This window comes from Gopherus flavomarginatus, chromosome 5 (assembly GCF_025201925.1).
Source record: "Gopherus flavomarginatus isolate rGopFla2 chromosome 5, rGopFla2.mat.asm, whole genome shotgun sequence".
NCBI lineage: Eukaryota > Metazoa > Chordata > Testudines > Testudinidae > Gopherus > Gopherus flavomarginatus.
Genome location: NC_066621.1, coordinates 24,515,819 through 24,540,768, shown reverse-complemented (window position 1 = coordinate 24,540,768; position 24,950 = coordinate 24,515,819). Strand labels below are relative to the sequence as shown.

The 24,950-nt window shown below is 52.6% G+C and overlaps 1 protein-coding gene across 7 annotated transcripts in view; it reads left to right on the top strand.

Annotated features, from left to right (window-relative positions):
- Positions 1-24,950, top strand: part of PPFIA4 (PTPRF interacting protein alpha 4) — a 204,969-nt gene that overhangs the window by 126,914 nt on the left and 53,105 nt on the right. For all 7 annotated transcript variants that reach the window (XM_050956078.1, XM_050956083.1, XM_050956080.1 and 4 more), the window contains exons 6-13: positions 1,201-1,302; positions 1,972-2,193; positions 2,775-2,921; positions 4,268-4,402; positions 5,925-6,008; positions 10,298-10,429; positions 11,365-11,427; positions 13,034-13,125. In XM_050956078.1, coding sequence (XP_050812035.1) covers positions 1,201-1,302; positions 1,972-2,193; positions 2,775-2,921; positions 4,268-4,402; positions 5,925-6,008; positions 10,298-10,429; positions 11,365-11,427; positions 13,034-13,125 — 977 coding nt within the window. The remainder of the gene's footprint in view (positions 1-1,200; positions 1,303-1,971; positions 2,194-2,774; positions 2,922-4,267; positions 4,403-5,924; positions 6,009-10,297; positions 10,430-11,364; positions 11,428-13,033; positions 13,126-24,950) is intronic.

Below are 24,950 nucleotides of genomic sequence, written 5' to 3'. Positions count from 1 at the left end.
GGGGCAGATCCTCAGCTGGCGCAAAGTATTATCACTCCATTGCTGTCATGAGACCCATAGCTCGACGGGGCAAGGACAGCTTACACTAACTCAGGATCTACCTCTTGATACCTGGCTCCTCCAAAAGTGATGGGCTGGATGCAGAAGTCCCTGGGGAGGTTCTCCGGCCTCTGCTGTGCAGGTCAGGCTAGATTATCACAATGGTTCCTTTAAATCTATGACTCTGTGAACAACAGCAGAGAGTCCTGTGGCACCTTATAGACTAACAGACGTTTTGGAGCATGAGCTTTCGTGGGTGAATACCCACTTCGTCAGATGCATGTAGTGGAAATTTCCAGGGGCAGGTATATATATGCAGGCAAGCTAGAGATAATGAGGTAGTTCAATCAGGGAGGATGAGGCCCTGTTCTAGCAGTTGAGGTGTGAAAACCAAGGGAGGCAAAACTGGTTTTGTAGTTGGCAAGCCATCCACAGTCTTTGTTTAATCCTGAGCTGATGGTGTCAAATTTGCAGATGAACTGGAGCTCAGCAGTTTCTCTTTGAAGTCTGGTCCTGAAGTTTTTTTGCTGCAGGATGGCCACCTTAAGGTCTGCTATAGTGTGGCCAGGGAGGCTGAAGTGCTCTCCTACAAGTTTTTGTATATTGCCATTCCTAATATCTGATTTGTGTCCGTTTATCCTTTTCGCTACGGAAAAGTGTTCTCCTACAGGTTTTTGTATATTGCCATTCCTAATATCTGACTTGTGTCCGTTTATCCTTTTCGCTATGGAAAAGGATAAACGGACACAAGTCAGATATTAGGAATGGCAATATACAAAAACCTGTAGGAGAGCACTTCAACCTCCCTGGCCACACTTCAGCAGACCTTAAGGTGGCTATCCTGCAGCAAAAAAACTTCAGGACCAGACTTCAAAGAGAAACTGCTGAGCTTCAGTTCATCTGCAAATTTGACACCATCAGCTCAGGATTAAACACCATCACCATCAGCTCAGGATTAAACAAAGACTGTGAATGGCTTGCCAATTACAGAACCAGTTTCTCCTTTTACAGATACAGACTAACATGGCTACCCCTCTGATCTGTGAACAACGATCTCAGTTCTTGCAGTGCAGGGGCTCGCAGCCCTGGCAGGGAGCGAGGGGCATGGAGCACTAAAAATAGGACTGGGAGCTTATGCATAAACATGGTTGCATTTTACAGGTAACTGTTCTGCAGCAGGGCCCCGCACAGAGGGAAGCCCCAGTCGGAGAAGATGAGAAAAGGGTGGAGGACAAGGAACCAGGGCAGAAGATTCTATGGAAGGTGAGAGCCCCTTCCGAGGAGCAGAGCTGGACTGCGCTATTCCATGCCTGCCATCTGAATGGCGGCTGTGCGTAGCTCCAGGTGACCTCGGGGCTATCCGGGGTGGCTTTCTTGTCCTCTTTCCCTGAGTGCCGGAGCACAGAGCTGGTTACCTGACATTTCATGATCCTTTTCTTGCCTTGTGATCTTGGGACGTGCCAAGCAAATTGGTTTCCCCCCTTCTGGGAGAGGGAAGCAGTGTGAGGCCGTGGTGAGAGCAGAGGACTGGGCCCTGAGGTTTTTCTGATCCTGCCTGATCCGCGCTCCCCCTGCCCCACCCTGAATGCTGGAGGATGTTGTGGGCCGTGCTTTCCAAGCAAGGCACCTGTGGTGCACTTCTAACCAGGGCTTCGAGCACCTCGCTGGGCTCATGATTAAACAGGGAGCAGATAAAATGATCCCAAATCCTCTGGATTAAGTGGAGACCATGTGCTTCAAACAGCGAAGGGTCCACATCCCTCCTCTCTGCACCCTCCATCAGCTCTCCACTAGCCAGCTTGGCCAGCTGCCATGCAGGCAATTCTCTAGGCCCTCTGTAAGATGCCAGCCAGTAGGTCTGGTACAGCTACCAAGCTCGAGGAGCTGCTGCTCCACCTCAGTGCTAAAACTTTCTGTCCTGTGGTTTTGCAGAGACTCCCTAATGGTTCCATCCACCCCAACGACGAGGCAAGTCGGGTGGTGGAGCTGCAGGAGCTCTTGGAGAAGCAGAACTTCGAGCTCACGCAGGCTAAAGAGCGGCTGGCGGGGCTGGTGGCCAGTGTTGCCGAGCTGGAAGAGGATCTAGGCACCGCCAGGAAGGATCTTATCAAATCAGAAGAGATAAGCAGCAAGTACCAAAGGGATCTGCGAGAGGTCAGATGCTTGTGCTCCAGCCATGCTATCAATCCCTGTGCTCTTAACAGTACGAGACAGCTTCAAACAGCCGGGCAGATATTGACCAGTTCGGCTTCCAGGCGCTTTGCTACAGGAGGGATCTTTGCCGCATAGGCGGCGGGTATAATAGGCGAGGGATGCCCTGCCTGCACCCCACCTCTTCCCCTCCCTGCTCCGCCCCTTCCTCCTCAAGGTCCCCGCCACTGACCACATCCCTTCTCTTCTCCACCCCTTCCCCCTCCGCTCGCTGCATTCCTGTGAGCAGTGGGCCCTCGGCTGGGGAAGGGGAATGTGGAGGAGAGGAGGGACACAGGGAGCGATGGGCTGGTTTCTCCCCAGGGCTTTACACTTGGATAGGGGTTTTCAGGTTACTCTGCACAGGAGGGTCTGTTGGCATGACCGTGACCCCTGATTGCTGTCAAGCCCTGTCCTATTAGCTCCTATTGCTTTAAGCCCCTCTCTGGCACGTGCCAGGGCTCCCCCTTACGTGCTCAGGCTTAGGGGTAGTGGCCCATGGGCTTGTGGATCTCTATGACTCTGCTGATGCCCCGTTCCCACAGGCTCTGGCTCAGAAGGACGACATGGAGGAGAGGATCACCACACTGGAGAAGCGCTACCTGGCTGCCCAGAGAGAAGCCACCTCCATCCACGATCTCAACGACAAGCTAGAGAACGAGCTGGCCAACAAAGAGTCTCTGCATCGCCAGGTACTGGGCTCTCCTCGGTGTTTCAGGAGCAGCGTGTGCACAAGAAACAGCTTGGGAGGTTGCAGACTCGGTAGCTGCCTGGAAGCCCTCGTCCTTCCTCTCAGCTGAACATCCTGTCTGGAGATGCCTGCCTGCCCAGTCGGGAGTCAACCCCCACATGCCGATCAGCAGTGCGTCTTCACTGGAAGCCCTTTGTCATGGATCCAGAGCTAGCTGTAACCCCACAGTTCTCCCACTCACTGACCAGGTCCCTGCTCCATAGCGCCTTGGGTACTTGTCAGAGTTTCTCAGCTCGGCTGAGGCAGGGGCTAACTTGTCCCAGACACCCCAACCTCTGTGGACTGGAGTTCAGCCTTCCCTCCAGCAATCTTTACCTCATTCTCTGCCCAGTCCTTCGTGGACTTTCCTTGTATCCCTCAAAGTTCTTTGCTCCAATTTTTCCGCCTAGATCCTTTGGTTACCTGCCGGACGGTTGAACTCCCATGGTCAGACTTAAAACTTCAAATTCAAATTACACCTGTGTTATCTTTTTAAGTACTGGTAAATTGGGCTGTCTGAAGCGATTGTCCTCTTTCTTGCAAGTAACCCCTGCTTGAATTAATCCCTTGTAACAAGATTGCAAACAACACCATCCAAACAGATAGCATATATAATGTTCATAAAATATTACAGGTATTGCCATGTCCTTCACATCCTCCCTCTGCAGGTTCAGGTGCCATGCTGAGCTCAGCCCGCTCCAGTTAATTAGACGCAGCCGTTGCCACTGCTGAGAAAGGGACTGAAGTCGGGGAAATCTCAGCAGGGATGTCACTGCAGAGGTTGGGCAGTTTAGACCCAACTGCCAGCCCAGCTGATACCTAGAGCTAGCCAAAGTATTGTGAGGGGGTAGTTTTTCCATCCTGTGTAATTAACCCGTGGAACTCACCACTCCATAAAATAATTGAGATCAAGAACTCAGCAGGACTCAGGATGGAGTTATCCCTTTCTATGGATAGTGAAAACATCCACAGCCAATCACAACTACCAGAGGTCAGGAAGAAACTTCCCACATGGGCAGGTAATTCCACAGCTGCCCACTAGTGGGATCCTTGTGCTTTCTTCTGCAGCCGATATGTTGTAGCCAGGAGACTGGTCGATTGGTCTGACCCAGGCTGGCAATATTTGTCGAGGGAAACTAGCCAAGTTTGGTGCTTTCCATGAACCCTCTGGGAGGGGCCCTGAAATTCACCCAGCTAAGGAGGGCAGGTTTCCCAGGTCCTTTCTGTCTGCTTGTCCGTGTGTCATCTGGACAATACGGAGTATAGACGGCTCCGTGTTAAGTGCGTCTCCTCTGTGTTGTCCTGCAGTGTGAGGAGAAGGCTCGGCACCTCCAGGAGCTGCTGGAGCTGGCCGAGCAGAAACTGCAGCAAACCATGAGGAAGGCAGAGACACTGCCGGAGGTGGAAGCAGAGCTTGCCCAGAGGATAGCAGCCCTTACCAAGGTAAGTGGGCAGCTGGAGTAGGGGGCTAGGACCTTGCCAGGCCCTGCTGGGACCCTTCCCAGGGAACACCCCCCGCTCCCCATTATTCCTAGATTCTTGGGTCAGAAGGACCTGTTAATCCCCTTGTCTGACCGCCTGTCTAACACAGGCCATTCAACCCTAGCACGGAATTGAGAGGATCCACTGCCCATTCAGAGGTTGTCTGGATAGTGCATGACTCTCGCTGTGGCAGAACACCAATGCCTTTGAAAGCATTAAGTGAAGGGGCATTATGGATATGTGTGCCAGAGCGGGGGTGGCTGTGTTACTCTGTGTTAGAGAGAGGAGCAGAGAGGCCCCTCCTGGGTCTGTGCCTTCAGAAGTTGCTAGAGATTGGGCTCCATTGCGAGGCTCTGTGAAGAGTGGGGCCAAATAACCCCACGGTGGTGGTGGGGAGCTGGGTGTTGCTAGTGGGGCTGTGGCCTGAACTAATGTGGGTGGTGTTGGGGATGAGGTGTGGGGGAGTGCAGGCAGAAAGGAGGTGTGGCTTAGGCAGCCAGGGCCACCCCACCCTTCCTGCTGCCTGAGCTCCTGCAGCTCTGGGATGTGTAGGTGTCTGGGTCCCTCAACCCAGTGCCTCCAGTGCATCTGCCACACCCCAGTTTAGTTCTGGCATCTGGTGCCTGCCAGGGTGTGCACCAGCCCAGACACCCAGCAGGAATCACTGGGGCATTCGGCCTCTAGGACCCCTTAACAGGGCAGAATTGTGTCTAAGACGCCCACGATAGGCAGAGCTGGGACTGCCCCAGGGATGGGTGGGGTGCAGCAGCCACTATGGCCTTTGTCTTTACAAACTCCTTTGTGTGTCATCATCAGCCTCCTCTGTGTCCCTGCTTCTGCCTGGCTGCCTGACCCTCACCAGCTCACGCTGCCAGACTCTGCTGGCCTTTGTTGAGGGTGCTCAGCAGGCTGTGCCCAGCCATGGCTGCCCCGGGCTCCCCCAGCTTCCATGGGGCAGCCACAGCTGGATGCCTGCAGGCTCATGCTGAAGGGATCAACCCCACCCCGAAGCTGGGGAGAGAGGGAGCCCACGCCAAGCGAGGAGAAGGGTTCCCCTGTTGCAGAGCAGTTTCCTGGAAATGTGTGGGACAAGGCCTGGTGGGGGGCAGGGAGAACACCAAGCCCCAGATAAGCAGGAGTTAGTTGCCTGCTCTCATCATTGCTTGGTGCAGAGCAGTTTGAACCAGGGGTACTTCAGCACTCTAATGCCAGGCCCAAGAGCCAGTGCACAAAGCCCAGCTGAGCCCCCTGTGAGGGCCGCCCAGCCCTCAAACCCCCCATGGAGAGCTGTCACTGCCCACTCAGTGAGCGATTCCAGCTGATGTGCCTGGGGACACCACGGGAGTCCCGTCGGTCCCAGTGCCGGGGTGCACTGAAATCCCATTGCCATCTCTGGTGGGTCAGTGCGGTTCCTAAGTAGGATGACAGCTCTCTGGAGCCTTATGTGCTGGCTTCTCCTAGAAGCTTCCTTGGATTTTCCTAGGCAGAGGAGAGGCACGGGAGTATCGAGGAGCATCTGCGGCAGCTGGAGAGTCAGCTGGAGGAGAAGAACCAGGAGCTGGCGAGGGTAAGCTCCACCGATACAGGAGTCACCCGCTGCCGTGGACATTGGCTGGGCTGCTGCTCCTCCGCTCCCGTTTGTGTCATCTCCTCTTGGGAATGCGAAGCGGCAGAAGACGCGGGTGGCTCTGTGTGGGGCTGTGGAAGGAGGTGCTTGTGGGGCGTTGTGGGAGGAGCTCTGGGTGAGAGATGGGGAAACTCTCATGCCATCTTTGCTTTATCTCTCTGGCTTTATCTAGGCTACCCGTTAGGGTTACTCAAATGTCCGGGTGTTAAACTGCACCTACCCTTGGTGCTCAGAAGGATGTCAAAGGCACTGAGCTCCTTTCATTTATAACCCCTCTCTCACCACACACACACACACACACACCTTTTTCCCTAGTCTAAACAGGGCCGGTCTCTGGGAGGACTGAATTCTTCTTAGTGTATGCACAACATGTCTCATACGCCAGGTGACCAGTGTTCATCACTGAATTTGGTCTGCTGGTGGGATCTTTAGTGACACTGACTGGGAGCACGACATGAACGCTAATCCATGCCCCCAGCCCTGTGAGGTTGGAAAGAATTATCATCTCCGGTTTACAGATGAGAAGACCGAGGCCCAGTAAGAGGAAATGGCTTTCCTGAGGCCCAGCACTGAGCCACTAGCACAGCTGGGAATATGACCCAGATCTCCTGACTCCCAGTCCTATGCTTGGACACCAAGAGAATGTTGCCTCCCATACCGGGGGGAAAGCCCTGATAATCTCTGTGTCTGAAGCCATACAGAGTAAACAGAGGCCTGTTCTCCTGCTCCTGGGTTGCTCAACACCTAGTCTTTTGGGCTTTGCCCCATCATGCTAGTTGCATGGTAGTCTTGCTCCATCTATTTGATCTATCTATGTACCACCTTAGAGTCCTGGGCCTGCTTCCTAGAATTATAGAATATCAGGGTTGGAAGGGACCTCAGGAGGTCATCTAGTCCAACCCCCTGCTCAAAGCAGGATCAATCCCCAACTAAATCATCCCAGCCAGGGTTTTGTCAAGTCTGACCTTAAAAACCTCTAAGGAAGGAGATCCCACCACCTCCCTAGGTAACCCATTCCAGTGCTTCACCACTCTCTAGTGAAAAAGTTTTTTCTAATATCCAACGTAAACCTCTCCCACTGCAACTTGAGACCATTACTCCTTGTTCTGTCATCTGCTACCACTGAAAACAATCTAGATCCATCCTCTTTGGAACCACCTTTCAGGTACACCTCTACCTCCATATAACATGATCCGATATAACATGAATTCGGATATAACATGGTAAAGCAGTGCTCCAGGGGGGCGGGACTGCGCGCTCCAGAGGATCAAAGCAAGTTCAGTATAACGCGGTTTCACCTATAACGCAGTAAGATGTTTTGGCTCCTGAGGACAGCGTTATGTCAGGGTAGAAGTGTAGTTGAAAGCAGCTATCAAATCTGCCCCCACATTCTTCTCTTCTGCAGACTAAACAATCCCAGTTCCCTCAGTCTCTCCTCATAAGTCATGTGCTCCAGCCCCCTAATCATTTTTGTTGCCCTCCGCTGGACTCTTTCCAATTTTTTCACATCCTTCTTGTAGCGTGGGGCCCAAAACTGGACATAGTACTCCAGATGAGGCCTCACCAATGTCAAATAGAGGGGAATGATCACGTCCCTCGATCTGCTGGCAATGCTCCTACTTATACAGCCCAAAATGCCATTAGCCTTTTTGGCAACAAGGGCACACTGCTGACTCATCTCCAGCTTCTCGTCTGCTGTAATCCTCAGGTCCTTTTCTGCAGAACTGCTGCCTAGCCAGTTGGTCCCTAGTCTGTAGCAGTGCATGGGATTCTTCTCTGCTCTCACAGGTGTAACGCTGTTGGAGTCAGGGCATCCACAATGGTGCAGAACAGGGCAGGTGAGAGGAGAACGGGCCTATAGCCTGTGGCATGGGGAGACTATTTGCATGCAGGAAGCACTGTTTAAATTGCTGAGCATCTTCTCTGCATCGGAAGATCCTAATTCACCTACTCCTTCACTTGCCTGCTTAATCCCTGCAGGGAGCTTGAGTTGACTGTAAAGGGTCAGGCCCTAAACTAGTATCATGTACTCAGCTTACTGGAGTCCAGCCCCAGAAGTAAACTTGTGCTGTGCACACAACAATCTCAGGCTGGCTGGTGGGGTCGCCCCAGTGGGGCCGTGGCTGGTCTAAGCGGAGGGGCTCCCTCACCTGGCAGAAGCAATGAGTGTGGTGGAGAAATGGGGACTGGATATGGCTGCTTTTCCCCACCCCTGACTGGCTCTCGGTCATGGGCAAACCTAGAACAAGAAGCATTGGGAAACCGTGTTCTAGATTTCCTGCCAAGTGCGTGTTACGTGGTTAGAACCTCCAGCTGCTGTCAAACCAGCCAGCCAAGCGCATGGCCCAGCGACAGCAGCAGGCTGGGTGAACTGTGTGGAGAGACAGGGAGGAATTGGGGTCAAGGGAAAGCTCTGCTGAGAGCTCGGCAGGGCTCACAGGCATGGGGGGAGCTGCAGGACAATAGGGTAGCCATGTGGAGAAGCCTCGAGGATGACAGGGAGAGCTCTCAGATGGGAGCTCACCAGCTCCATCTGCCCCTGGCCAGATGCCCCTGTGATTCCGACACCGACTTACAAAGAGTCCTCTTCTCCAGGAATGAACAGCCTGAGACACTTGTTTATGGCCTGAGACCCAATGAGTCTCCCCCATCTAGGCCCCAGGTGGGGATCAGGATCCCGGCCCACCTTTCTAAAGCATGTGGAGAGGTGAGCTGCTCTCCTTGGGTTGTCCTTCTAATCCTCTGATGTTAGTGATAATCTCCCTGTGCGCCTCGGCTCTGTCCCTTGTTATTTTTAAAGAGGCCAGTCAGCTCTCAGAAGTCTGAAGCCTGGAAATTTAGGCACTTCTGCGTGCCCCAAGAGCAAGAGCTAAAGCATACAAATAAATAAATAAAATCTCTGCTCTGGTAACTCAAAACTCAGCAGAGTCCTGTGTGAATCCTGCTCTTGGGCCTGGAAGGATTTCGACCTAAATCTTTGCTTATTTCTGGCGGTTAGTGAGAGTCTGAAAACAGGGGCTTAGAATGACCATGTGAACGTGCCCGCCTCCCAGCTGAGCCACGCCGCTTGCTCTGTAATCCAGCCTGCCCACACCACTGTCCAGGAGGGTCACTGACACCCAGGCAGGTTTCCTTACTTGAGTGGTAGCAGGGAAGTGTTTGTCTGGGAGCTTGGAGCTACAGGCACGTGCTGCTGTGTTCTGAACTGGAGCAGGCTGGATGGCCCCTGCCTGTCCTTCCTGCCTAGCGCCTGGCCATGGCACTGCCAGCATCTCACCTGATTCAGGTTGTATTTTATGTTCCTCGCAGGTGTCTGTGTACTTTGTGCTGATAACGTGCATCACAGGAATGGCAGGGGGCAGGGTTTATAGTAAGGGAGAGCAAACAGCAGAGGGAGAGGTTCCCCTCCAAGCCACAGCATGGGAGAGCAGCGACCCCTGTGGTAACAGCTCCCCCTGCGTTGTCTGCAGGGCTGAGGACTCTCGTTTTGTTTTGGGCTGGCCTCTCTGCTGCTCAGGGGAGGCTGGCAGTTTGGGGAGAAGGCAGCAGGGGCATTTTGACAGCCAGGAGCTGAGAGGCTTTGGACCAGGTGTGCACGGGATGCATCTCCTCTTTCATTCCCCGTGGTGGGTAAGGCTGGAAGTCATTAGAAATTTTAGTGGTGTCGTGAACTCCTAGTTCCCCACCCCTGCACCCCTTGACAGCGACCGGCTGCCCCAGTATCCACCACTGCATCCAACACCAGTGAGGAAGCTGTGCGCTTGTGCTAAAGCCACCAGCAGCAAAATAGCTAATGGTGTCACACAACATGTCATCATTAGGGTTCAGAGTCAGCCCCCATTGACATCAGTGGGACACGTAACACCTGGTCAGGTTCTCTGTAGGCTCAGGAAGACCAAGTGGTAGCAGTTTCAGCCAGGTTCACATTCAGTAGGTTCTTTTAGCTAATGATGGCCTGGAAACGGTCCCAGTGCTTGGTAGGGGCCTATGTTGGTTAGGAGATTCATAGATTCTAGGACTGGAAGGGACCTCGAGAGGTCATCGAGTCCAGTCCCCTGCCCTCACTGCAGCACCAAATACTGTCTAGATCATCCCGGATAGACATTTATCTAACCTAACTAAAGATGGGCTGGGCCTTTCCCGACTCCGATAAAGAACCATTTGAAAAGCATCCCCCAGTGCGCCCAGCTCCAGGGGCTCGGGCAGCTGATTGCCATTTGCCACTGCAGGCCCGGCAGCGAGAGAAGATGAACGAGGAGCATAACAAGCGGCTGTCTGACACGGTGGATCGGCTGCTGAGCGAGTCCAATGAGCGGCTGCAGCTTCACTTGAAGGAGCGGATGGCAGCCTTGGAGGAAAAGGTACCAACTGCAGTGTGAGGCACAAAGGGAGACCATGACGGCTCTGTGGAGAGTACAGCTTTGCAGCCTCTGCACAGGGGAGAAATGAGCAGAAGGGCTGGAAAAACCAGGCCTAGGATTTCCAACCCCCCCTGTCGGATTGGTCATCCCTTTCTAACGGGCATTGGGCAGCTCTGCAGATCTTACCTGCCACCTCCCAGGCCAGTTGCTAGCAGTCCCAATTCAGTGTTATTAGCTATTATCCGTATTGTGGTTGCACCTACCGGCCACCATGCTGGACGCTGCCAGGGAGCAGAAGGTCCCTGCCCCAAAGAGCATACAGGCTAGCTAGGCGAGACTCCCACAGCGTGAGGGGCAGGGATGAGGCACATAGTGGGCCGGGGGAAGGGGCGGTTGTCTGTGGCACATGCCGGATTGCTCACCCTTCGTTTCAGGACTAGGGGATATTTCTTCTTTAGGAGCAGTGAGGGAAGGAACCTCATTGGTGTGAAGATGGAGCTTGGTAAGTTTAAGAAGGAGATGATATGACAGGGCTGCCTGTGATAGCGGGGACTGGACTCGATGGCCTCAGAGCTCCCTTCCCATCGTATATTCTTCTCATGGCCTGGGGCAGCCCAGTGCAGGCCTGGGGCAGGGGTGTGCAGTTTTCAGATATTGTTTATTCACACTTCAGTTTGCGGTAGCCGCGAGTACCCGAGGAAGGGATTTTAAAGCAGATGGTTGATGCCGCAGCTAGTTATTGCCAAGGTGAATCTGTCCGTGCGATCGCTCCCACTGCCAATCGCTGCCAGCTGAGCGTCTGGAGAACGTCACCTTCTGTTCTGACGTGTGTCCATCAGCCCGGCCCCCTCTGAGGCTCAGCATCGACTGTGTGGGCACGTGTCCACTGATTGAGCTAAACAGACTCTCTCTCTCTTTCATTTTTTGTGTTTAAGAATACGTTGTTGCAAGAGCTGGAAAGCACCCAAAAGCAGATCGAGGTGCAGCAGCATGACAAGGTACGTGCCACTCCGGGGGCTGCCTCAGCGATCATGCTGCCTCATTCCCAGTCCCATGCCCGTGGCAGCCCCACCTATTGGAAACACCCTAGTTACGGGTGCAAGAGCCAGGATCCCAAAACACCCAGCAGCACGAGTCCCATAAATAAAACCATGCCGTGGCGTGGGTGAAAGTTGCGAGTCCCACCAGCCCCTGGTTTTATTTAACAGGCACATGCTCTCCAGTCTAAGCTATCTAAAGATTTATCCTGCACTCGTCCCCGGTATAACCATGCCACTTCCAAAGAGAGCGTAAAAGTTGGCCAGCTGATTCTTGCTCCCTGCCCCTTCCTCCTAGTTTATGTGAGGGGGATTTGCAGAATAACTCACAGGCTCTGAGGAAAGCCCTGCTAAGCAGGTGAAGTTTTCATAGGGTGAGTCTCCTGGACTATCTTGGTGCTTGCTAAAAGGGGTTCCACAGCCTAGGGCTATCTGCCAAGGAAGTTGCATCCCCTGTTCCCAGGTGGCTTGCCTCGTCCCTAGGAGCCCGCTCCATCTCGGCATGAGAATTGATCTCAGCCCAGCCTGCAGAAGGCCTTGAAGATCAGGAGCAGGACATTGCCTCTCCCTTGCAGTGTAGGGTCTAAGAAGCCCTGCTTTCATCCCCGGGCGTCGCTCATAACTATCCTTGGACTGCTCTCACCTAGCCCTTCCTCTTCTATGCTGCCTGCCACGCCCTGACCCCTCGGGATGTAAGACCATGACCTTAGCTGTTGTAGTCTCAAAGCTGATTCGCCCTCGAAGGGCTGTGACTGCTCAGGGCAGTGCAGGGAACTGGATGTTTGGGAACTGACATGGTGCTCCATGCTTAGCGGAAGAAGCATTCAGAGAAACCCAAGTTTTGATCTGTTTGCACATAGGACTGGAGCCTGGTGCGATGGTGTCACTTGGTCCTTCTCCATTTACACTAACATCCTGTCTAGTCATTGCTGATGCATCTGGCCTCATTAGCAGTGACTTGATGGGATGTGACTGCAACCTGCTAGGAAGGCAGGAGTTTGTCATGCAGCGATAATGGTTTCCTGGCTCCGCTCCAGTCTGTGTTGCCTCCTTGCTGAGCTGTGGCCTCTGCGTTGGCAGCTATTAAATTATAACGAGGCCACTTAGTCCAGATGCAAGTTTCTGATTAGGAAAGAGCTGCTGGCTGGCTGGCTGGCAGTGGGATTCCCTGCCAGTGCGGATTCCTTGCTGTCAGCCCTTTTGCTGGGGTAAGTGCAAACCTTCACATGGCAAGGCACGGGGTGAAAGCTGGAGATCCAAGTGGGGTCAGTTCTCCTTCATGTAACAAACTAACAAGAGATTCCCATTGTTTTCCTGCGTATGCATCTATCTGTTCCCACTATAACGCACCCAGCTGTCCCTGAACGGGCCCTAGTGTTATCATTTACCCTTGCCTGCATTCCCCTTGGCTTTACAGACACATTGAAGACACCTAGAGCCTGGGACTAGTGTTTGGGTTTTGTTTTTTTTTAAATAGGTTTAACTGAAGAGAAACTAGATTCCCCAAAAGCTTAGCTGCTCAGTACAGACTAACCTCCCCTCCTCTCTCTCGTTTCATTCTGAACAGAGAAGGTTGTCAGATGAAATTGACAAACTGAGGTCGGAGGTTGACCAGCTAAAGACCAGAAGCGGGACATTTGCGGACAGTGTACATACGAGGTAATGACTTCAGGCTTGGCCACAGACTGCCTTGCTGTCCTGTGATGCACTGCATACCGGCTTCCTAGGTGCGACGGGATCGATCAGGCCTTCTCTGCCCCCTGCAGGAGGCATCGGTTCCCTCCCTTGCTCTGGGAAAATCCACTCAGACCAGGCTACCAGCAAGACAGCCAGCAGACCAGCCAGCAAGGCTGGCTTGCTTCTTCTCAGTGGCAGAGCTGGGGGAACTGGGAAGGAGGAGGAGCTCCTCAGTGCTAGCCCAGAACCTCAGGGCCAGGTCAGGCCTTGCCCTCAAGTGCTACAATTAAGTGCTTGCATTTGAGGGTTTCTTTTCACCCCGTACTTAAAAATGCAGACAGCCAAATCCTGAGTTCATGCTGTTGTTTAACTGAGAGAGACATGCAGTGCTTAGGTCACGGGTCACCCTGCTCCAAGCAGGTGGCCACAACTTACCAACGAAGGCAGGGAGCACCTGCAATCCCGCACGTGGTTCCTTAGGGGCACTGCAGAGCAGCCGCACTTGCCACACTGGGCCATAGAAACGATCCATGGGCTTGCTCTGTTTCCTACTCTCTTGGATTCTCTCCGTGCACCATGAGTGGTGGCTCGGAGCAGTGCCATTGTCTTTGGGGATGGCAGGATTGAGCTGCAGATTGAGCTTACACTAGCGCTGGGCTGGGGGAGCGGGGAAGCCCTGAAGTTTGCTGCGTCAGACCCGACGGCATTTGGATTCCCTCTCCGTGGTGCTAGCTTCGATGGGGTGTCAGGCATTTCCAAAATGAAAAGTACCCCTGTGTAGGGCTGGGGTCCCACTGGGGATGGGCTTTTATATGACCTGTCCCCTTTATAGCTTTCCAGGGGCCAGGCTGAGGTGCTATCTGTGCCTGAGCAGTGTTCCTTTCTCACCACACTCTGCATGCTGGGCAGTCAGAAAGCACTTCTCCGTTCGGGAAAGGAATGGTAGGGGGTGGAATGGACGTGTGGAAGGAGGAACTGATGAGGTCTCAGTGTGCCAGGGATCATAGAATCATAGAATATCGGGGTTGGAAGGGACCTCCAGGAGGTCATCTAGTCCCACCCCCTGCTCAAAGCAGGATCAATCCCCAACTAAATCAACTCAGCCAGGGCTTTGTCAAGCCTGACCTTAAAAACCTCTAAGGAGATTCCACCACCTCCCTAGGTAACCCATTCCAGTGCTTCACCACCCTCCTTGTGAAAAAGTTTTTCCTAATATCCAGCCTAGACCTCCCCCACTGCAATTTGAGACCATTACTCCTTGTTCTGTCATCTGCTATCACTGAGAACAGTCTAGATCCATCCTCTTTGGACCCCTTTCAGGTAGTTGAAAGCAGCTATCAAATCCCCCCTCATTCTTCTCTTCTCCAGACTAAACAATCCCAATTCCCTCAGCCTCTCCTCATAAATCGTGTGCTCCAGCCCCCTAATCATTTTTGTTGCCCTCCGCTGGACCCTTTCCAATTTTTCCACATCCTTCTTTTAGTGTGGGGCCCAAAACTGGACACCATACTCCAGATGTGGCCTCACCAATGCCGAATAGAGGGGAATAATCATGTCCCTCGATCTGCTGGCAATGCCCCTACTTATACAGCCCAAAATGCCATTAGCCTTCGTGGCAACAAGGGCACACTGCTGACTCACCTCCAGCTGCTTGTCCACTGTAACCCCTAGGTCCTTTTCTGCAGAACTGCTGCCTAGCCGCTCAGTCCCTAGTCTGTAGCAGTGCAGACTGAGCCCATCGAATGGTGCCTGTTTCTGCTTCCACACATGGAGTCCTGCTGGGAGCCGGGCTTGCTATGACCCAACCACATGCAATATCGTGTGAGATCTTGGCTCCGCTGACTCAAGTAGGCTGATGGCACAGGGAGAGGAGAATGAAATCTCCATCTCCTTTTCTTTCCCCTTCCAAGACTGGATTGCCCCCTCCCTTTCATCTTCAGGCTGGACTGGAGAACTTGTGAATTGTGTAGCCAGAAAATGGAGGTGGAAGGAGGGGCAGGGGTGCCTGGGGATAGGCAGGGGGCGGGGCAGATTGTGACTGGGGGCAGGATAGGGGACTGTGGGTGTGTGTGTCTGCACACCAGCCAGAGGTTGTGGGGTCCGACTGACACTTGAAGTGTTTTCATCTTCTGCCACTCAGCGGTTGATAGAAAAGATGGTGTCACCCAGCAGGGTCCAGCTGGGGCATCATGGTTGGAATCCTGATCTCCCTCCACTGGGGGTGGCAGGACAGGCCTCTCGCCAGGGTGCTGCGCCCACCCTCTCCTCCATCCTTTTTCAGCAGGCCCTGGCTAGCAGGCATCAAACAGGGAGGTGGAGGAGGGGCTGGGGCTGCGCTGTCAGGGACACAGTCCTGTTTCTCAAACCCACTGTGCTTTCTCGCCCCCTGTGCCTGAGTAGGATGGGCCAGTTAGCAAGGAGCTAATGGGGAAAAGGTCCCCAAGTGTTCCTGTGCCCCTCCCCCCTGGGTCTTCGATCACATCACCCCAGCAGTCCGGAGCATCAGACAGGATGCACAGAATAGGCCAGCAAGCAGTGGAAGGGTAGAAGGAATGCTTGGGGAGCAGCGGAACAGGGGGCTTGTTATTTGCGCTAATAATGGGAGGGGGCTTATTACTCTCAGTTTTTTTCTGCCCTCCCCCCCCAGCATATCATGAGCCCACAACCAGACCAGCTTCCCATCCACAGACAGGCTGGAAATCCCACCATGTCCCAGTGGCCTGAGTTTAATCCCATGCTCCCTTGCTCTGCTCCTGTGAGCCCTCCCAGCAGGAGCTCCTGCTGGCCTGGAGCTCAGCTGCGGCGCCATTTTTTGTAAGAGTGCAGCAATGCGGCCCTTCGCACAGGACCCATGTGACAGCTATAGCCCTGCCCTCACCCACGGAGCCAAGACTGGGGAACCTGGCAGCATCAGCCTCTTGTAGGCCTGGCGCTTGGGCCAAACCCAAGCGGGTAAGCTCCCTTGTGTGCTCACTCCCTCTTTGCCATGTTGGGTATGTCACCTCCTTTCCCTCTCCCATTGGAGCATGGCGGGACCATGCCCCAGTCCACTGCTCTGGTCAATATGGGTCCTGGGCTATTCAGGGAATTATCTAATGAATTCACCATCCCGGCAAGTCTGAGCTGCTCGCACCAGTGCCCTGCCTTTCTTTTGGCTATGCCGGCAGACTGAGTGTCTGAAAAGGAGGCAAATGCCCAGTGCTGCTTTTGTACCATTTAGCGAGGGCTTAGGGTGCCCGTTCCCATGTTACGTGGCATCCAGGGCTTGAGGGCCATGTATCCATTGATCCTGCCCCCAGTATACAACTGGAGAGTAGAGCACCGGAGGAGATAGCAGAGGCTGCCAGACTGTCAGTTCTGAGCATGCTGGTGCTCCCGCTTCCTCCTGTTCTCCAAGGCCTTCATGGAGGGCAGCTCACTTGGGTCTGCTCAGCCAGCGTGTAACGTACACCCCCTACAAAGGGAAGCTCATTGCCAGTGGATGAAGGGTACTTGTGTCCCCTCAATGGCACATCACCCCAAACCCTGCATCTTCCTCAGAGCAGTCTGGGGACATCCCTGGGTTCTTGGAGAACTTCTCTGTCCTCTCCAGGCCACCTGGACCCTAGAATGCACTGCAGGGGGATCAACTCCCGCAGACGGTATTTCTCATGACAAACATAGTGCTAGACCCCATCACCGCTCCCTCTGCACCTTTTATCCACCCCCTGCCCATAGATTAACGTCAGGGGTTAGACCCAGAGGTCTATGTGCAGTGTTGGCTGCTGAAGGCAGTATTGCATTTGTTGCTATGCAAATTGTATTCCACCATTAGGCAAATATGGATTGCACTTTTGTTGCCAACAAAGGGCTGCAGAGTCAGCCGATAGAGACAGGGCAGAGCCAGCTCCTATCTCCACTGGTGCAGGAAGGTGCTGTAATATTTGTTGCACGCTTGGCTGTGAAGATTAAGAATCAAAAAACAATATGTAGATTGCTCTAGCAGCTTCTCTGATTTGCTGGGTGCTTTTCAGTGGTGGGGGGTTCTTTGCTGCCTTTGGAATGGCAGAAGCACTGATTGAGGTTCTCCATGGTGACTCCCCCCCCCCCCCCCCCCCCCGTTTCACTGAATCTAGTGGTCTTTTCTGGCCATGCTGATTTTTGTACAAATGTAACCATCACAGTAAATACCAGGAAAACAATTTTTTAAAGCCTATCATGCAGTTTCCCATCTGTAGGGAGGAGGCAAGTCCAGGTCACGGCCAAGCCACTCTGCACATTTGGTTGCATTGGCTAAAGTCCTCAATGAGATTACAGCAGCTTTATGATCCAGTGAAGCAACTGTGCAGCAGAGGGCAGTATCTCACCACAGGATCCCCTAGGAAAAAGAGCATGGAACATCTTAGCAACAATGGCTGCCCAGGTCTCCATTTCAGTAGTGGCTTCATGCTCTGCTTGGACCCTTACCGATGGGACGGGGAAGCTTCTACAGCTACTATCACAAGGTCTTCCAAAACATCCAGGTTGCCTGCTGCCTTTACTCAGCACTGTCACTATTGGGTGTTTTTTCTTCTTAATCTTCACAGCCAAGTGTGCAGCAAATACAGCACCTTCCTGCACCAGTGGAGCGCAACGCTCCCACCACCCCTCTGCTGGGAACATGTCTGGGAGATCATTCTCACAATCACCGCCCCCCCCCCGGTCCATTAACCTCTCCTGGCATGGATATGCCCATGGGTTAGCCCCCTGCTGCTTCCCTGCCTTCAGCCCTGTCTGGCCCTTGGCTTCCGCTTTCCAACTTAGACATCAACAGGCAGCTCCCTCTGCTGCTCTTCTGCCTTCAATCCTCTCCATTCCTCTAGCCCTGGCTTGGGGACAACCAGCCAGCCAACTTCTCTTGCTGCTCTCCTGTCTTCAGCCTTCCCCCAACACCCTCTTACAGCTTCCTTCAGGGACTTTGTCTGGGTCTCTGCAGCTCTCACCCGCCCTCTTCCTGACTGACCCGCTCTCTGCCCCATTTATATGGCCCAGGTGCCTTCCTTTAAAGTCCAGTTAGGTAGCTGCCGAGTCATAGCGCCAGTGCCACACCGTGACACAGCTCATGGCTTTCCCAAGGAGGCAGCTAGTCATTGCTCTGCCGTACCTAGACAAGTGGCTCATCGGGGACCCTATGCCCCGTCACTGTAAGTGTCTAGAACTGTTTGGAATCTCTAGCAAGGAAACCAAGCCCTGGCCTCCGCCTGCCCCTCATGTCCAGCACTGCCGTGGGAGCTAGTATTTCCATGAGATAGGACAGTGCAGAAAGCATCGCCTCTTCCAGTCTCACTATCCCTGACGATGCCACAGCACAACTGGCTGCTGAGCTCTGTGCCTTTATACTTACACACAACTATTTCAAATTTGATGACAATATATATCTCCAGATCAGTGGCACTGCTATGGGCACCCGCATGGCCCCACAATATGCCAATATCTTTATGGCCGACCTGGAACAACGCTTCCTCAGCTCTCGTCCACTCACACCCCTTCTCTACCTATGCTACATTGATGACATCTTCATCATCTGGACCCATGGGAAGGAAACTCTGGAAAAATTCCACCATGATTTCAACAGCTTCCACCCCACCATCAGCCTCAGCCTGGACCAATCTACATGGGAGGTCCACTTTCTTGACACCAAGGTGCAAATAAGTGATGGTCACATTAACACCACCCTATATCGAAAACCTACCGACCGCTATGCCTACCTTCATGCCTCCAGCTTCCATCCCGGACACATCACACGATCCATTGTCTACAGCCAAGCACTGAGGTACAACCGCATCTGCTCTAACCCCTCAGACAGAGACCAACACCTACAAAATCTTCACCAAGCATTCTCAAAACTACAATACCCGCACGAGGAAATAAGGAAACAGATCAACAGAGCCAGACGTGTACCCAGAAGCCTCCTACTGCAAGACAAACCCAAGAAAGAAACCAACAGGACTCCACTGGCCATCACATACAGCCCCCAACTAAAACCCCTCCAACGCATCATCAAAGATCTACAACCTATCCTGGACAATGATCCCACACTTTCACAGGCCTTGGGTGGCAGGCCAGTCCTTGCCCACAGACAACCTGCCAACCTGAAACATATTCTCACCAGTAACTGCACACTGCACCATAATAACTCTAGCTCAGGAACCAATCCATGCAACAAACCTAGATGCCAACTCTGCCCACATATCTACACCAGCGACACCATCACAGGACCTAACCAGATCAGCCACACCATCACTGGTTCATTCACCTGCACATCCACCAATGTAATATACGCCGTCATATGCCAGCAATGCCCCTCTGCTATGTACATCGGCCAAACTGGACAGTCTCTACGGAAAAGGATAAATGGACACAAATCAGACATTAGGAATGGCAATATACAAAAACCTGTAGGAGAGCACTTCAACCTCCCTGGCCACACTATAGCAGACCTTAAGGTGGCCATCCTGCAGCAAAAAAAACTTCAGGACCAGACTTCAAAGAGAAACTGCTGAGCTTCAGTTCATCTGCAAATTTGACACCATCAGCTCAGGATTGAACAAAGACTGTGAATGGCTTGCCAACTACAGAACCAGTTGCTCCTCTCTTGGTTTTCACACCTCAACTGCTAGAACAGGGCCTCATCCTCCCTGATTGAACTGACCTCGTTATCTCTAGCTTGCTTGCTAGCATATATATACCTGCCCCTGGAAATTTCCACCACATGCATCTGAAGAAGTGGGTATTCACCCACGAAAGCTCATGCTCCAAAACGTCTGTTAGTCTATAAGGTGCCACAGGATTCTTTGCTGCTTTTACAGATCCAGACTAACACGGCTACCCCTCTGATACTCTTCCAGTCTCGACAGTTGCATTGCGGTGACCCCGGCTCCTCGCCTGCCCCAGCCCTGCCCTCTCCTTCAGAGACAGGCTCCTGTCTCCTGGGCTGCCTGACTTGGGGTTGTCTCTGGGGATCTGTATTGCTGACACCTGCAGTTTCCTCTTTACTCAGGACCTCCTGTGCCAGGCTTGCTGAGATTCCTCCCTGTGCCCCTCAGGAGGTAGGAGAGCCCAGCTGGGGTGTTGTGACACACCCAAGCAGCTGAAGGAGTGAAGCTGATCTATGTACCTGCACTGTGAGCAGCGGGGATGCTGTGAGGTGTTTCTGGAGCAGGCAGCACCAGTCACAACAGATAATGACACAGTAGGGAAGGGCAGACACGACCTGCCTGGGGGGAATCCCTCCTCCTGCTAGCTTTGATGGAGAAAGGGCCAGTAGCTGAGATTTCCAAAGCAGACTTGGCAATTTAGCTATGCAAACCCTGTTAATTTCAATGGGATTGTGTGTCTGAATGCCCAAGTCCGCTTTGAGCATCTCAACTTGTAGCCATGACATCTCCTTAACTAGATAACCTCTCTTGGCTGACCCAGAACTCATCTGTACCCAGAAGAGTCGCCTCTCCAGTCCCTGACCAGTCCAGCTCGCTGCATGGTGCCCCACTTCCCTGGCTCTGTGCCGCATCACCTCCTTCTCACCAGCCGTTCTGGATGTGCCCAGCCTCCCCTCATCCAAGAATGAGCAACCTGGGTTCCTTCCTGCTTCTTCATAACAGGAGGGTGTCAGCCAAGGCCCAAGCCCAAGATGGTCACTCCGTGCCCGTGGTTGGTCAGCCTCCTCCAGATGTCAGTGGATTCTGCCTCTGCAGCCAGAGCTGTCAACCCTGTGGGAAATCAAGCACACCCACCTTCTCAGTCCTGCCCTTATGTGGGAGAGGCTGTGTCAGGGTTCCGTCCCCACTCTGAACTCTGGGGTACAGATGTGGGGGCCTGCATGAAAGACCCCCTAAGCTAATATTTCACCAGCTTAGGTTAAAAACTTCCCCAAGGCACAGGTTCCTTTCCTTATCCTTGGATGGTATTGCTGCCACCACCAAGTGATTTAAACAAACATTCAGGGAGGGACAACTTGGAGCCCTATCCCCCACCCCAATATCCCCCCAAGCCCCTTCACCCCTTTTTTGTGGGGGGAGGGGTTTGAGAACAATATACCAACCAATAGGTTAACAAAGTGAGTACAGACCAAATCCCTGGTTTTTAGGACACTGAAAATCAATCAGGTTCTTAACAGAATTTTATTTAAAAAAAAAAAAAAGAAAGAAAAATAATCATACGTGCAAAATCAGGATGGAAGATAACTTTACAGGGTAAATAAAAAGATTTAAAACACAGAGGATTCCCCTCTAACTCTGATTCCCAGTTACAAAACTGGAATAAAATTACCTCTTAGCATAGAAAAAATTCGCAAGCTAAAACAAAAGATAATCTAACGCATTTCCTTGCTATTACTTTCAATTTCTGCAGTTTTAGATGTATTATTTCAGGATCTTGTTAGGAGCTGCTTTACCTGCTTGGTCTCTCTCTTTGTCCCGAGACGAACCAACAAAAAGGGCACTAACAAAAACTCCCCCCCACCGCCACTCCCCAGATTTGAAAATATCATTTTTCCCCATTGGTTCTTTTGGTCAGTTGCCAACTAGGTTAATTGAACTGGTTAATCCCTTACAGGTAAGTGATTCTGTACCTCTGGCCAGGAGGGATTTTATGTTACTGCATACATAAAGGTGGTTACCCTTCCCTTCATATTTATGACAGGCTGGATCTGGCGGGAAAGGTATCAAACACTCTCCTGCAGTCTAGGGAGAATGCCATGTCAAACCATAGCTCCGGGGTTAGAGGTAACCAGGGATTGCCTGCACTTCTACGGCTTCCCCAAGGGAGGCTAGAAAGTGCCGAGCGGGTAGTACCACCTTAAATGCCATTTTGTGGCAAGGTAACAGGACACGTATTTGGCTGCTGCCCACTTGGTTAGGGTGTTTGGGCAGGTTGGTCCTCCTCGTTCATCCACCTGCTGGGTCTGGACTCTGCACCTGGAGTGGAATCCTAGCCCTCCAAAGTCAATGGTGAAATTCTCAAGAGCCAGGATTTCCCCCATTAGCTCAGTGATTTGAGCATTGGCCTGCTAAACCCAGGGTTGTGAGTTCAATCCTTGAGGGGGCCATGTAGGGATCTGGGGCAAAAATCTGTCCGGGGATTGGTCCTGCTTTGAGTTGGGGGTTGGACTAGATGACCTTCTGAGGTCTCTTCCATCCTTGATATTCTGCGATTAGCTGCCTGAGTTTGTGTCCACGAGGGTCTTTCTCCTCATCAGTGTCAATTCTCAACATCAATGAGCTGCCTGCTCTGTCCTGCAAACCACCCCCTGCCCCCTGATTGGTCATGAAGGAAGAGTTTCAGAACTGTTCCTGACTTCGTTGCTGCTGCTGCCATTGGGACAAGGAAACACACACCCTGTTCCCACATCTCTCTGGCCTGTCCCACAAGGAGGAGAAGCTGTGGTGTTCCATAGGGGTCTGACAGGCTCCTGGGTAACATCCAGAGAAGAATCTACTTCAGGTCTTCAAACCCTCTTGTGTTTGCTAGTCTGGGACCTAGAGAGGGGTCCAGTCCTCTGCAGCAGCTGGACCAAACCCTGTACTGTTGGGAGATATCTGGCAGGACTGGGGGGGGAATTATTTCCACACCGGCAGTAGCCTCTCCTTAAGCCTCTAGAGAGAAGAGGTCTCAGCAGAGGACGGCCACTGTGCAGTCAGTCTGATTATAGAAGGGACCATTCTGATGGTCTGACCTCCTGCATCACACAGGCCAGAGAACCTCACTCAGCAATTCTTGCATCCAGCCCAGAGCTTCCGGCTGAGCTAGCAGGGAGCTTTTAGAGACACCCCCTCTTGTCTGAAAGACTCCAAGTGCCCTTGGCAATCTGTCCCAATAGTTAAATCTTCCTTGTTGTTTCTTCATCCATTCACCACCTGCTGTGATCTAAGGCACGCTGGGGCCTTTGGCCTGGAAATGCCATTTGAAACCATCCCTTTCCACTCGGTTCATAGGAATTGCCAGACCAGACCAGGGGTCCATCTAGTCCAGGATTCTGTCTCCCAACAGTGGCCAGCACCAGCTGCTTCAGAAGAAGGTGGCCGAGCCCCCTAGGAATACCCTGCCCAAGAGGGAAGTTTGTCCCTAACCCCATCAGTTAAAGGTTGGCTTAGTCTTATACCAACCTAGAGCACAAAGGTTATGTTCCCTAGAAAAAGGAGACGAGGATCTATCTAATCTGCTCTTGCTCCATCAGTCCAGGCTGGTCAAGCAGGCAGTGCATTGTACTCCTATAAAGCTTCTTTCAGCATCTGCCTCCCTGGCAATGAACTACATTGCAAAAAAGGCACCGGAGGTGGTACAGGGGGAGTTGGTGACCCAGCGCTCAGCATGGAGAGTGGTAGCATTTGCTGAGGACAGCAGAACTGGCAATCTCATTCATAACTGGGAGTGTCCTACATCCCCCTTTGGAAAGATTCACACATGAGGGGGGTGGCTCAGGAAATTGCTGAGGGAATCTGAAGCGAGCCTGTGTTGGGTGCTGTATCTGAAAAGCACGAGGTGACGTGCGACATGGAGCGGTGGGTAAAGATCTGGAAGGTGCTGGCCGTGAAGGAGATCAGGGCCAGATTACAAAGGTATTTAAGGATCTAACGCTGCAGATAGGTGCCTAATGAGAGTGACAAAAGCTCCGAAACAGACTAGTCACCTGATCCCCACTGGAAATCACTGGGATCAAGGCACCTGACACATTTTGTCTCCTAGTGGGATTTTCAAAAGTGCCTGATTGAGTGAGGTGCCGAAATACCAGTGACTTCCAATGTGAGTCAGGCTCCTGACCTGGTTAGGTGCTTTTGTCCATCCCACTAGGCACCTGTCTGCCCCTTTTGGTGCCTAAATACCTTTGTCGATCTGGCCCTGAGAGACTCAGGCTAGGAGCAAAGTGAAGTGGGGAAGGCCTTGCCCACCTGCGGCACAGAAGGCCAACATGATTCCAGGCTGCATGGTAAGTGCAGTCGTAATGAAGACAGGGAAAAGATTCTGTCTCTGGACAAAGGCGGGGTGAGGCCACATCAGAAACTTGCCGGGATACGCGGGTCTGAGCTGCACTGCACAGAGGCGTGGCAGGGAGAGTGGCTCAAACATTTGCCAGCCAAAAGGGTTTTTCAAATGAAATGAATAAAACCTGTCCATTTATGGGAACCCCTCTGCCCTGAATGCTTGGCTTTAAACTGGAATTTTTCAGCTTTTCAATGAACCCCCAAGAAACGTTGAAGAAAAAAAATGTGACAAAAAGGAAACAGTTTGGGTTTTGTTGAAATGTTTGGTGGTGGTGCTGGGGGTGGGGAGCGGATCACTTCCTGCCCAGCTCTAGTGGCAGATCTTCACCACAGGGAGAGGCTGAAGTCAACTATGAAGAAGAGAAGGCTGCAGGGGGATTTTAGGGGGCTTAAGTCCTGTTGGGAGGATCACAAGAGTTTGGCTGAGAAATGTATGAACTCAGGGACCGGGGATCACAGGGAAATGAGTAAATACACCGCAGGGCTTTTTCTTAGTGGCTTGGTTCTCTTAGCCAGGCAGAAGAAAACATGGTCTGTTACCTGGGCCCAGATCCTGAGCAGAGTAGGAGTTAGATGCCTAAATCTCTTTGAGGAGCGGGGCCTTGGGCACCAGTTGCATCATGGGTTTGGCTGGTTACCTGGACTAGTTCTTGCTCACACCCACCAGGTGGAACTGCCTCTCCAGAGTCAGGGTTGGGGAGAAATTTCCCTGGGACCTAGAGACAGTGAGGTAGGAGCTTCACTTTCCTCCAGAGCCCTGAGCAAGCACCGTCAGTTCGGATCAGGTGGTCACAGCCCCGGGAGCTCAGA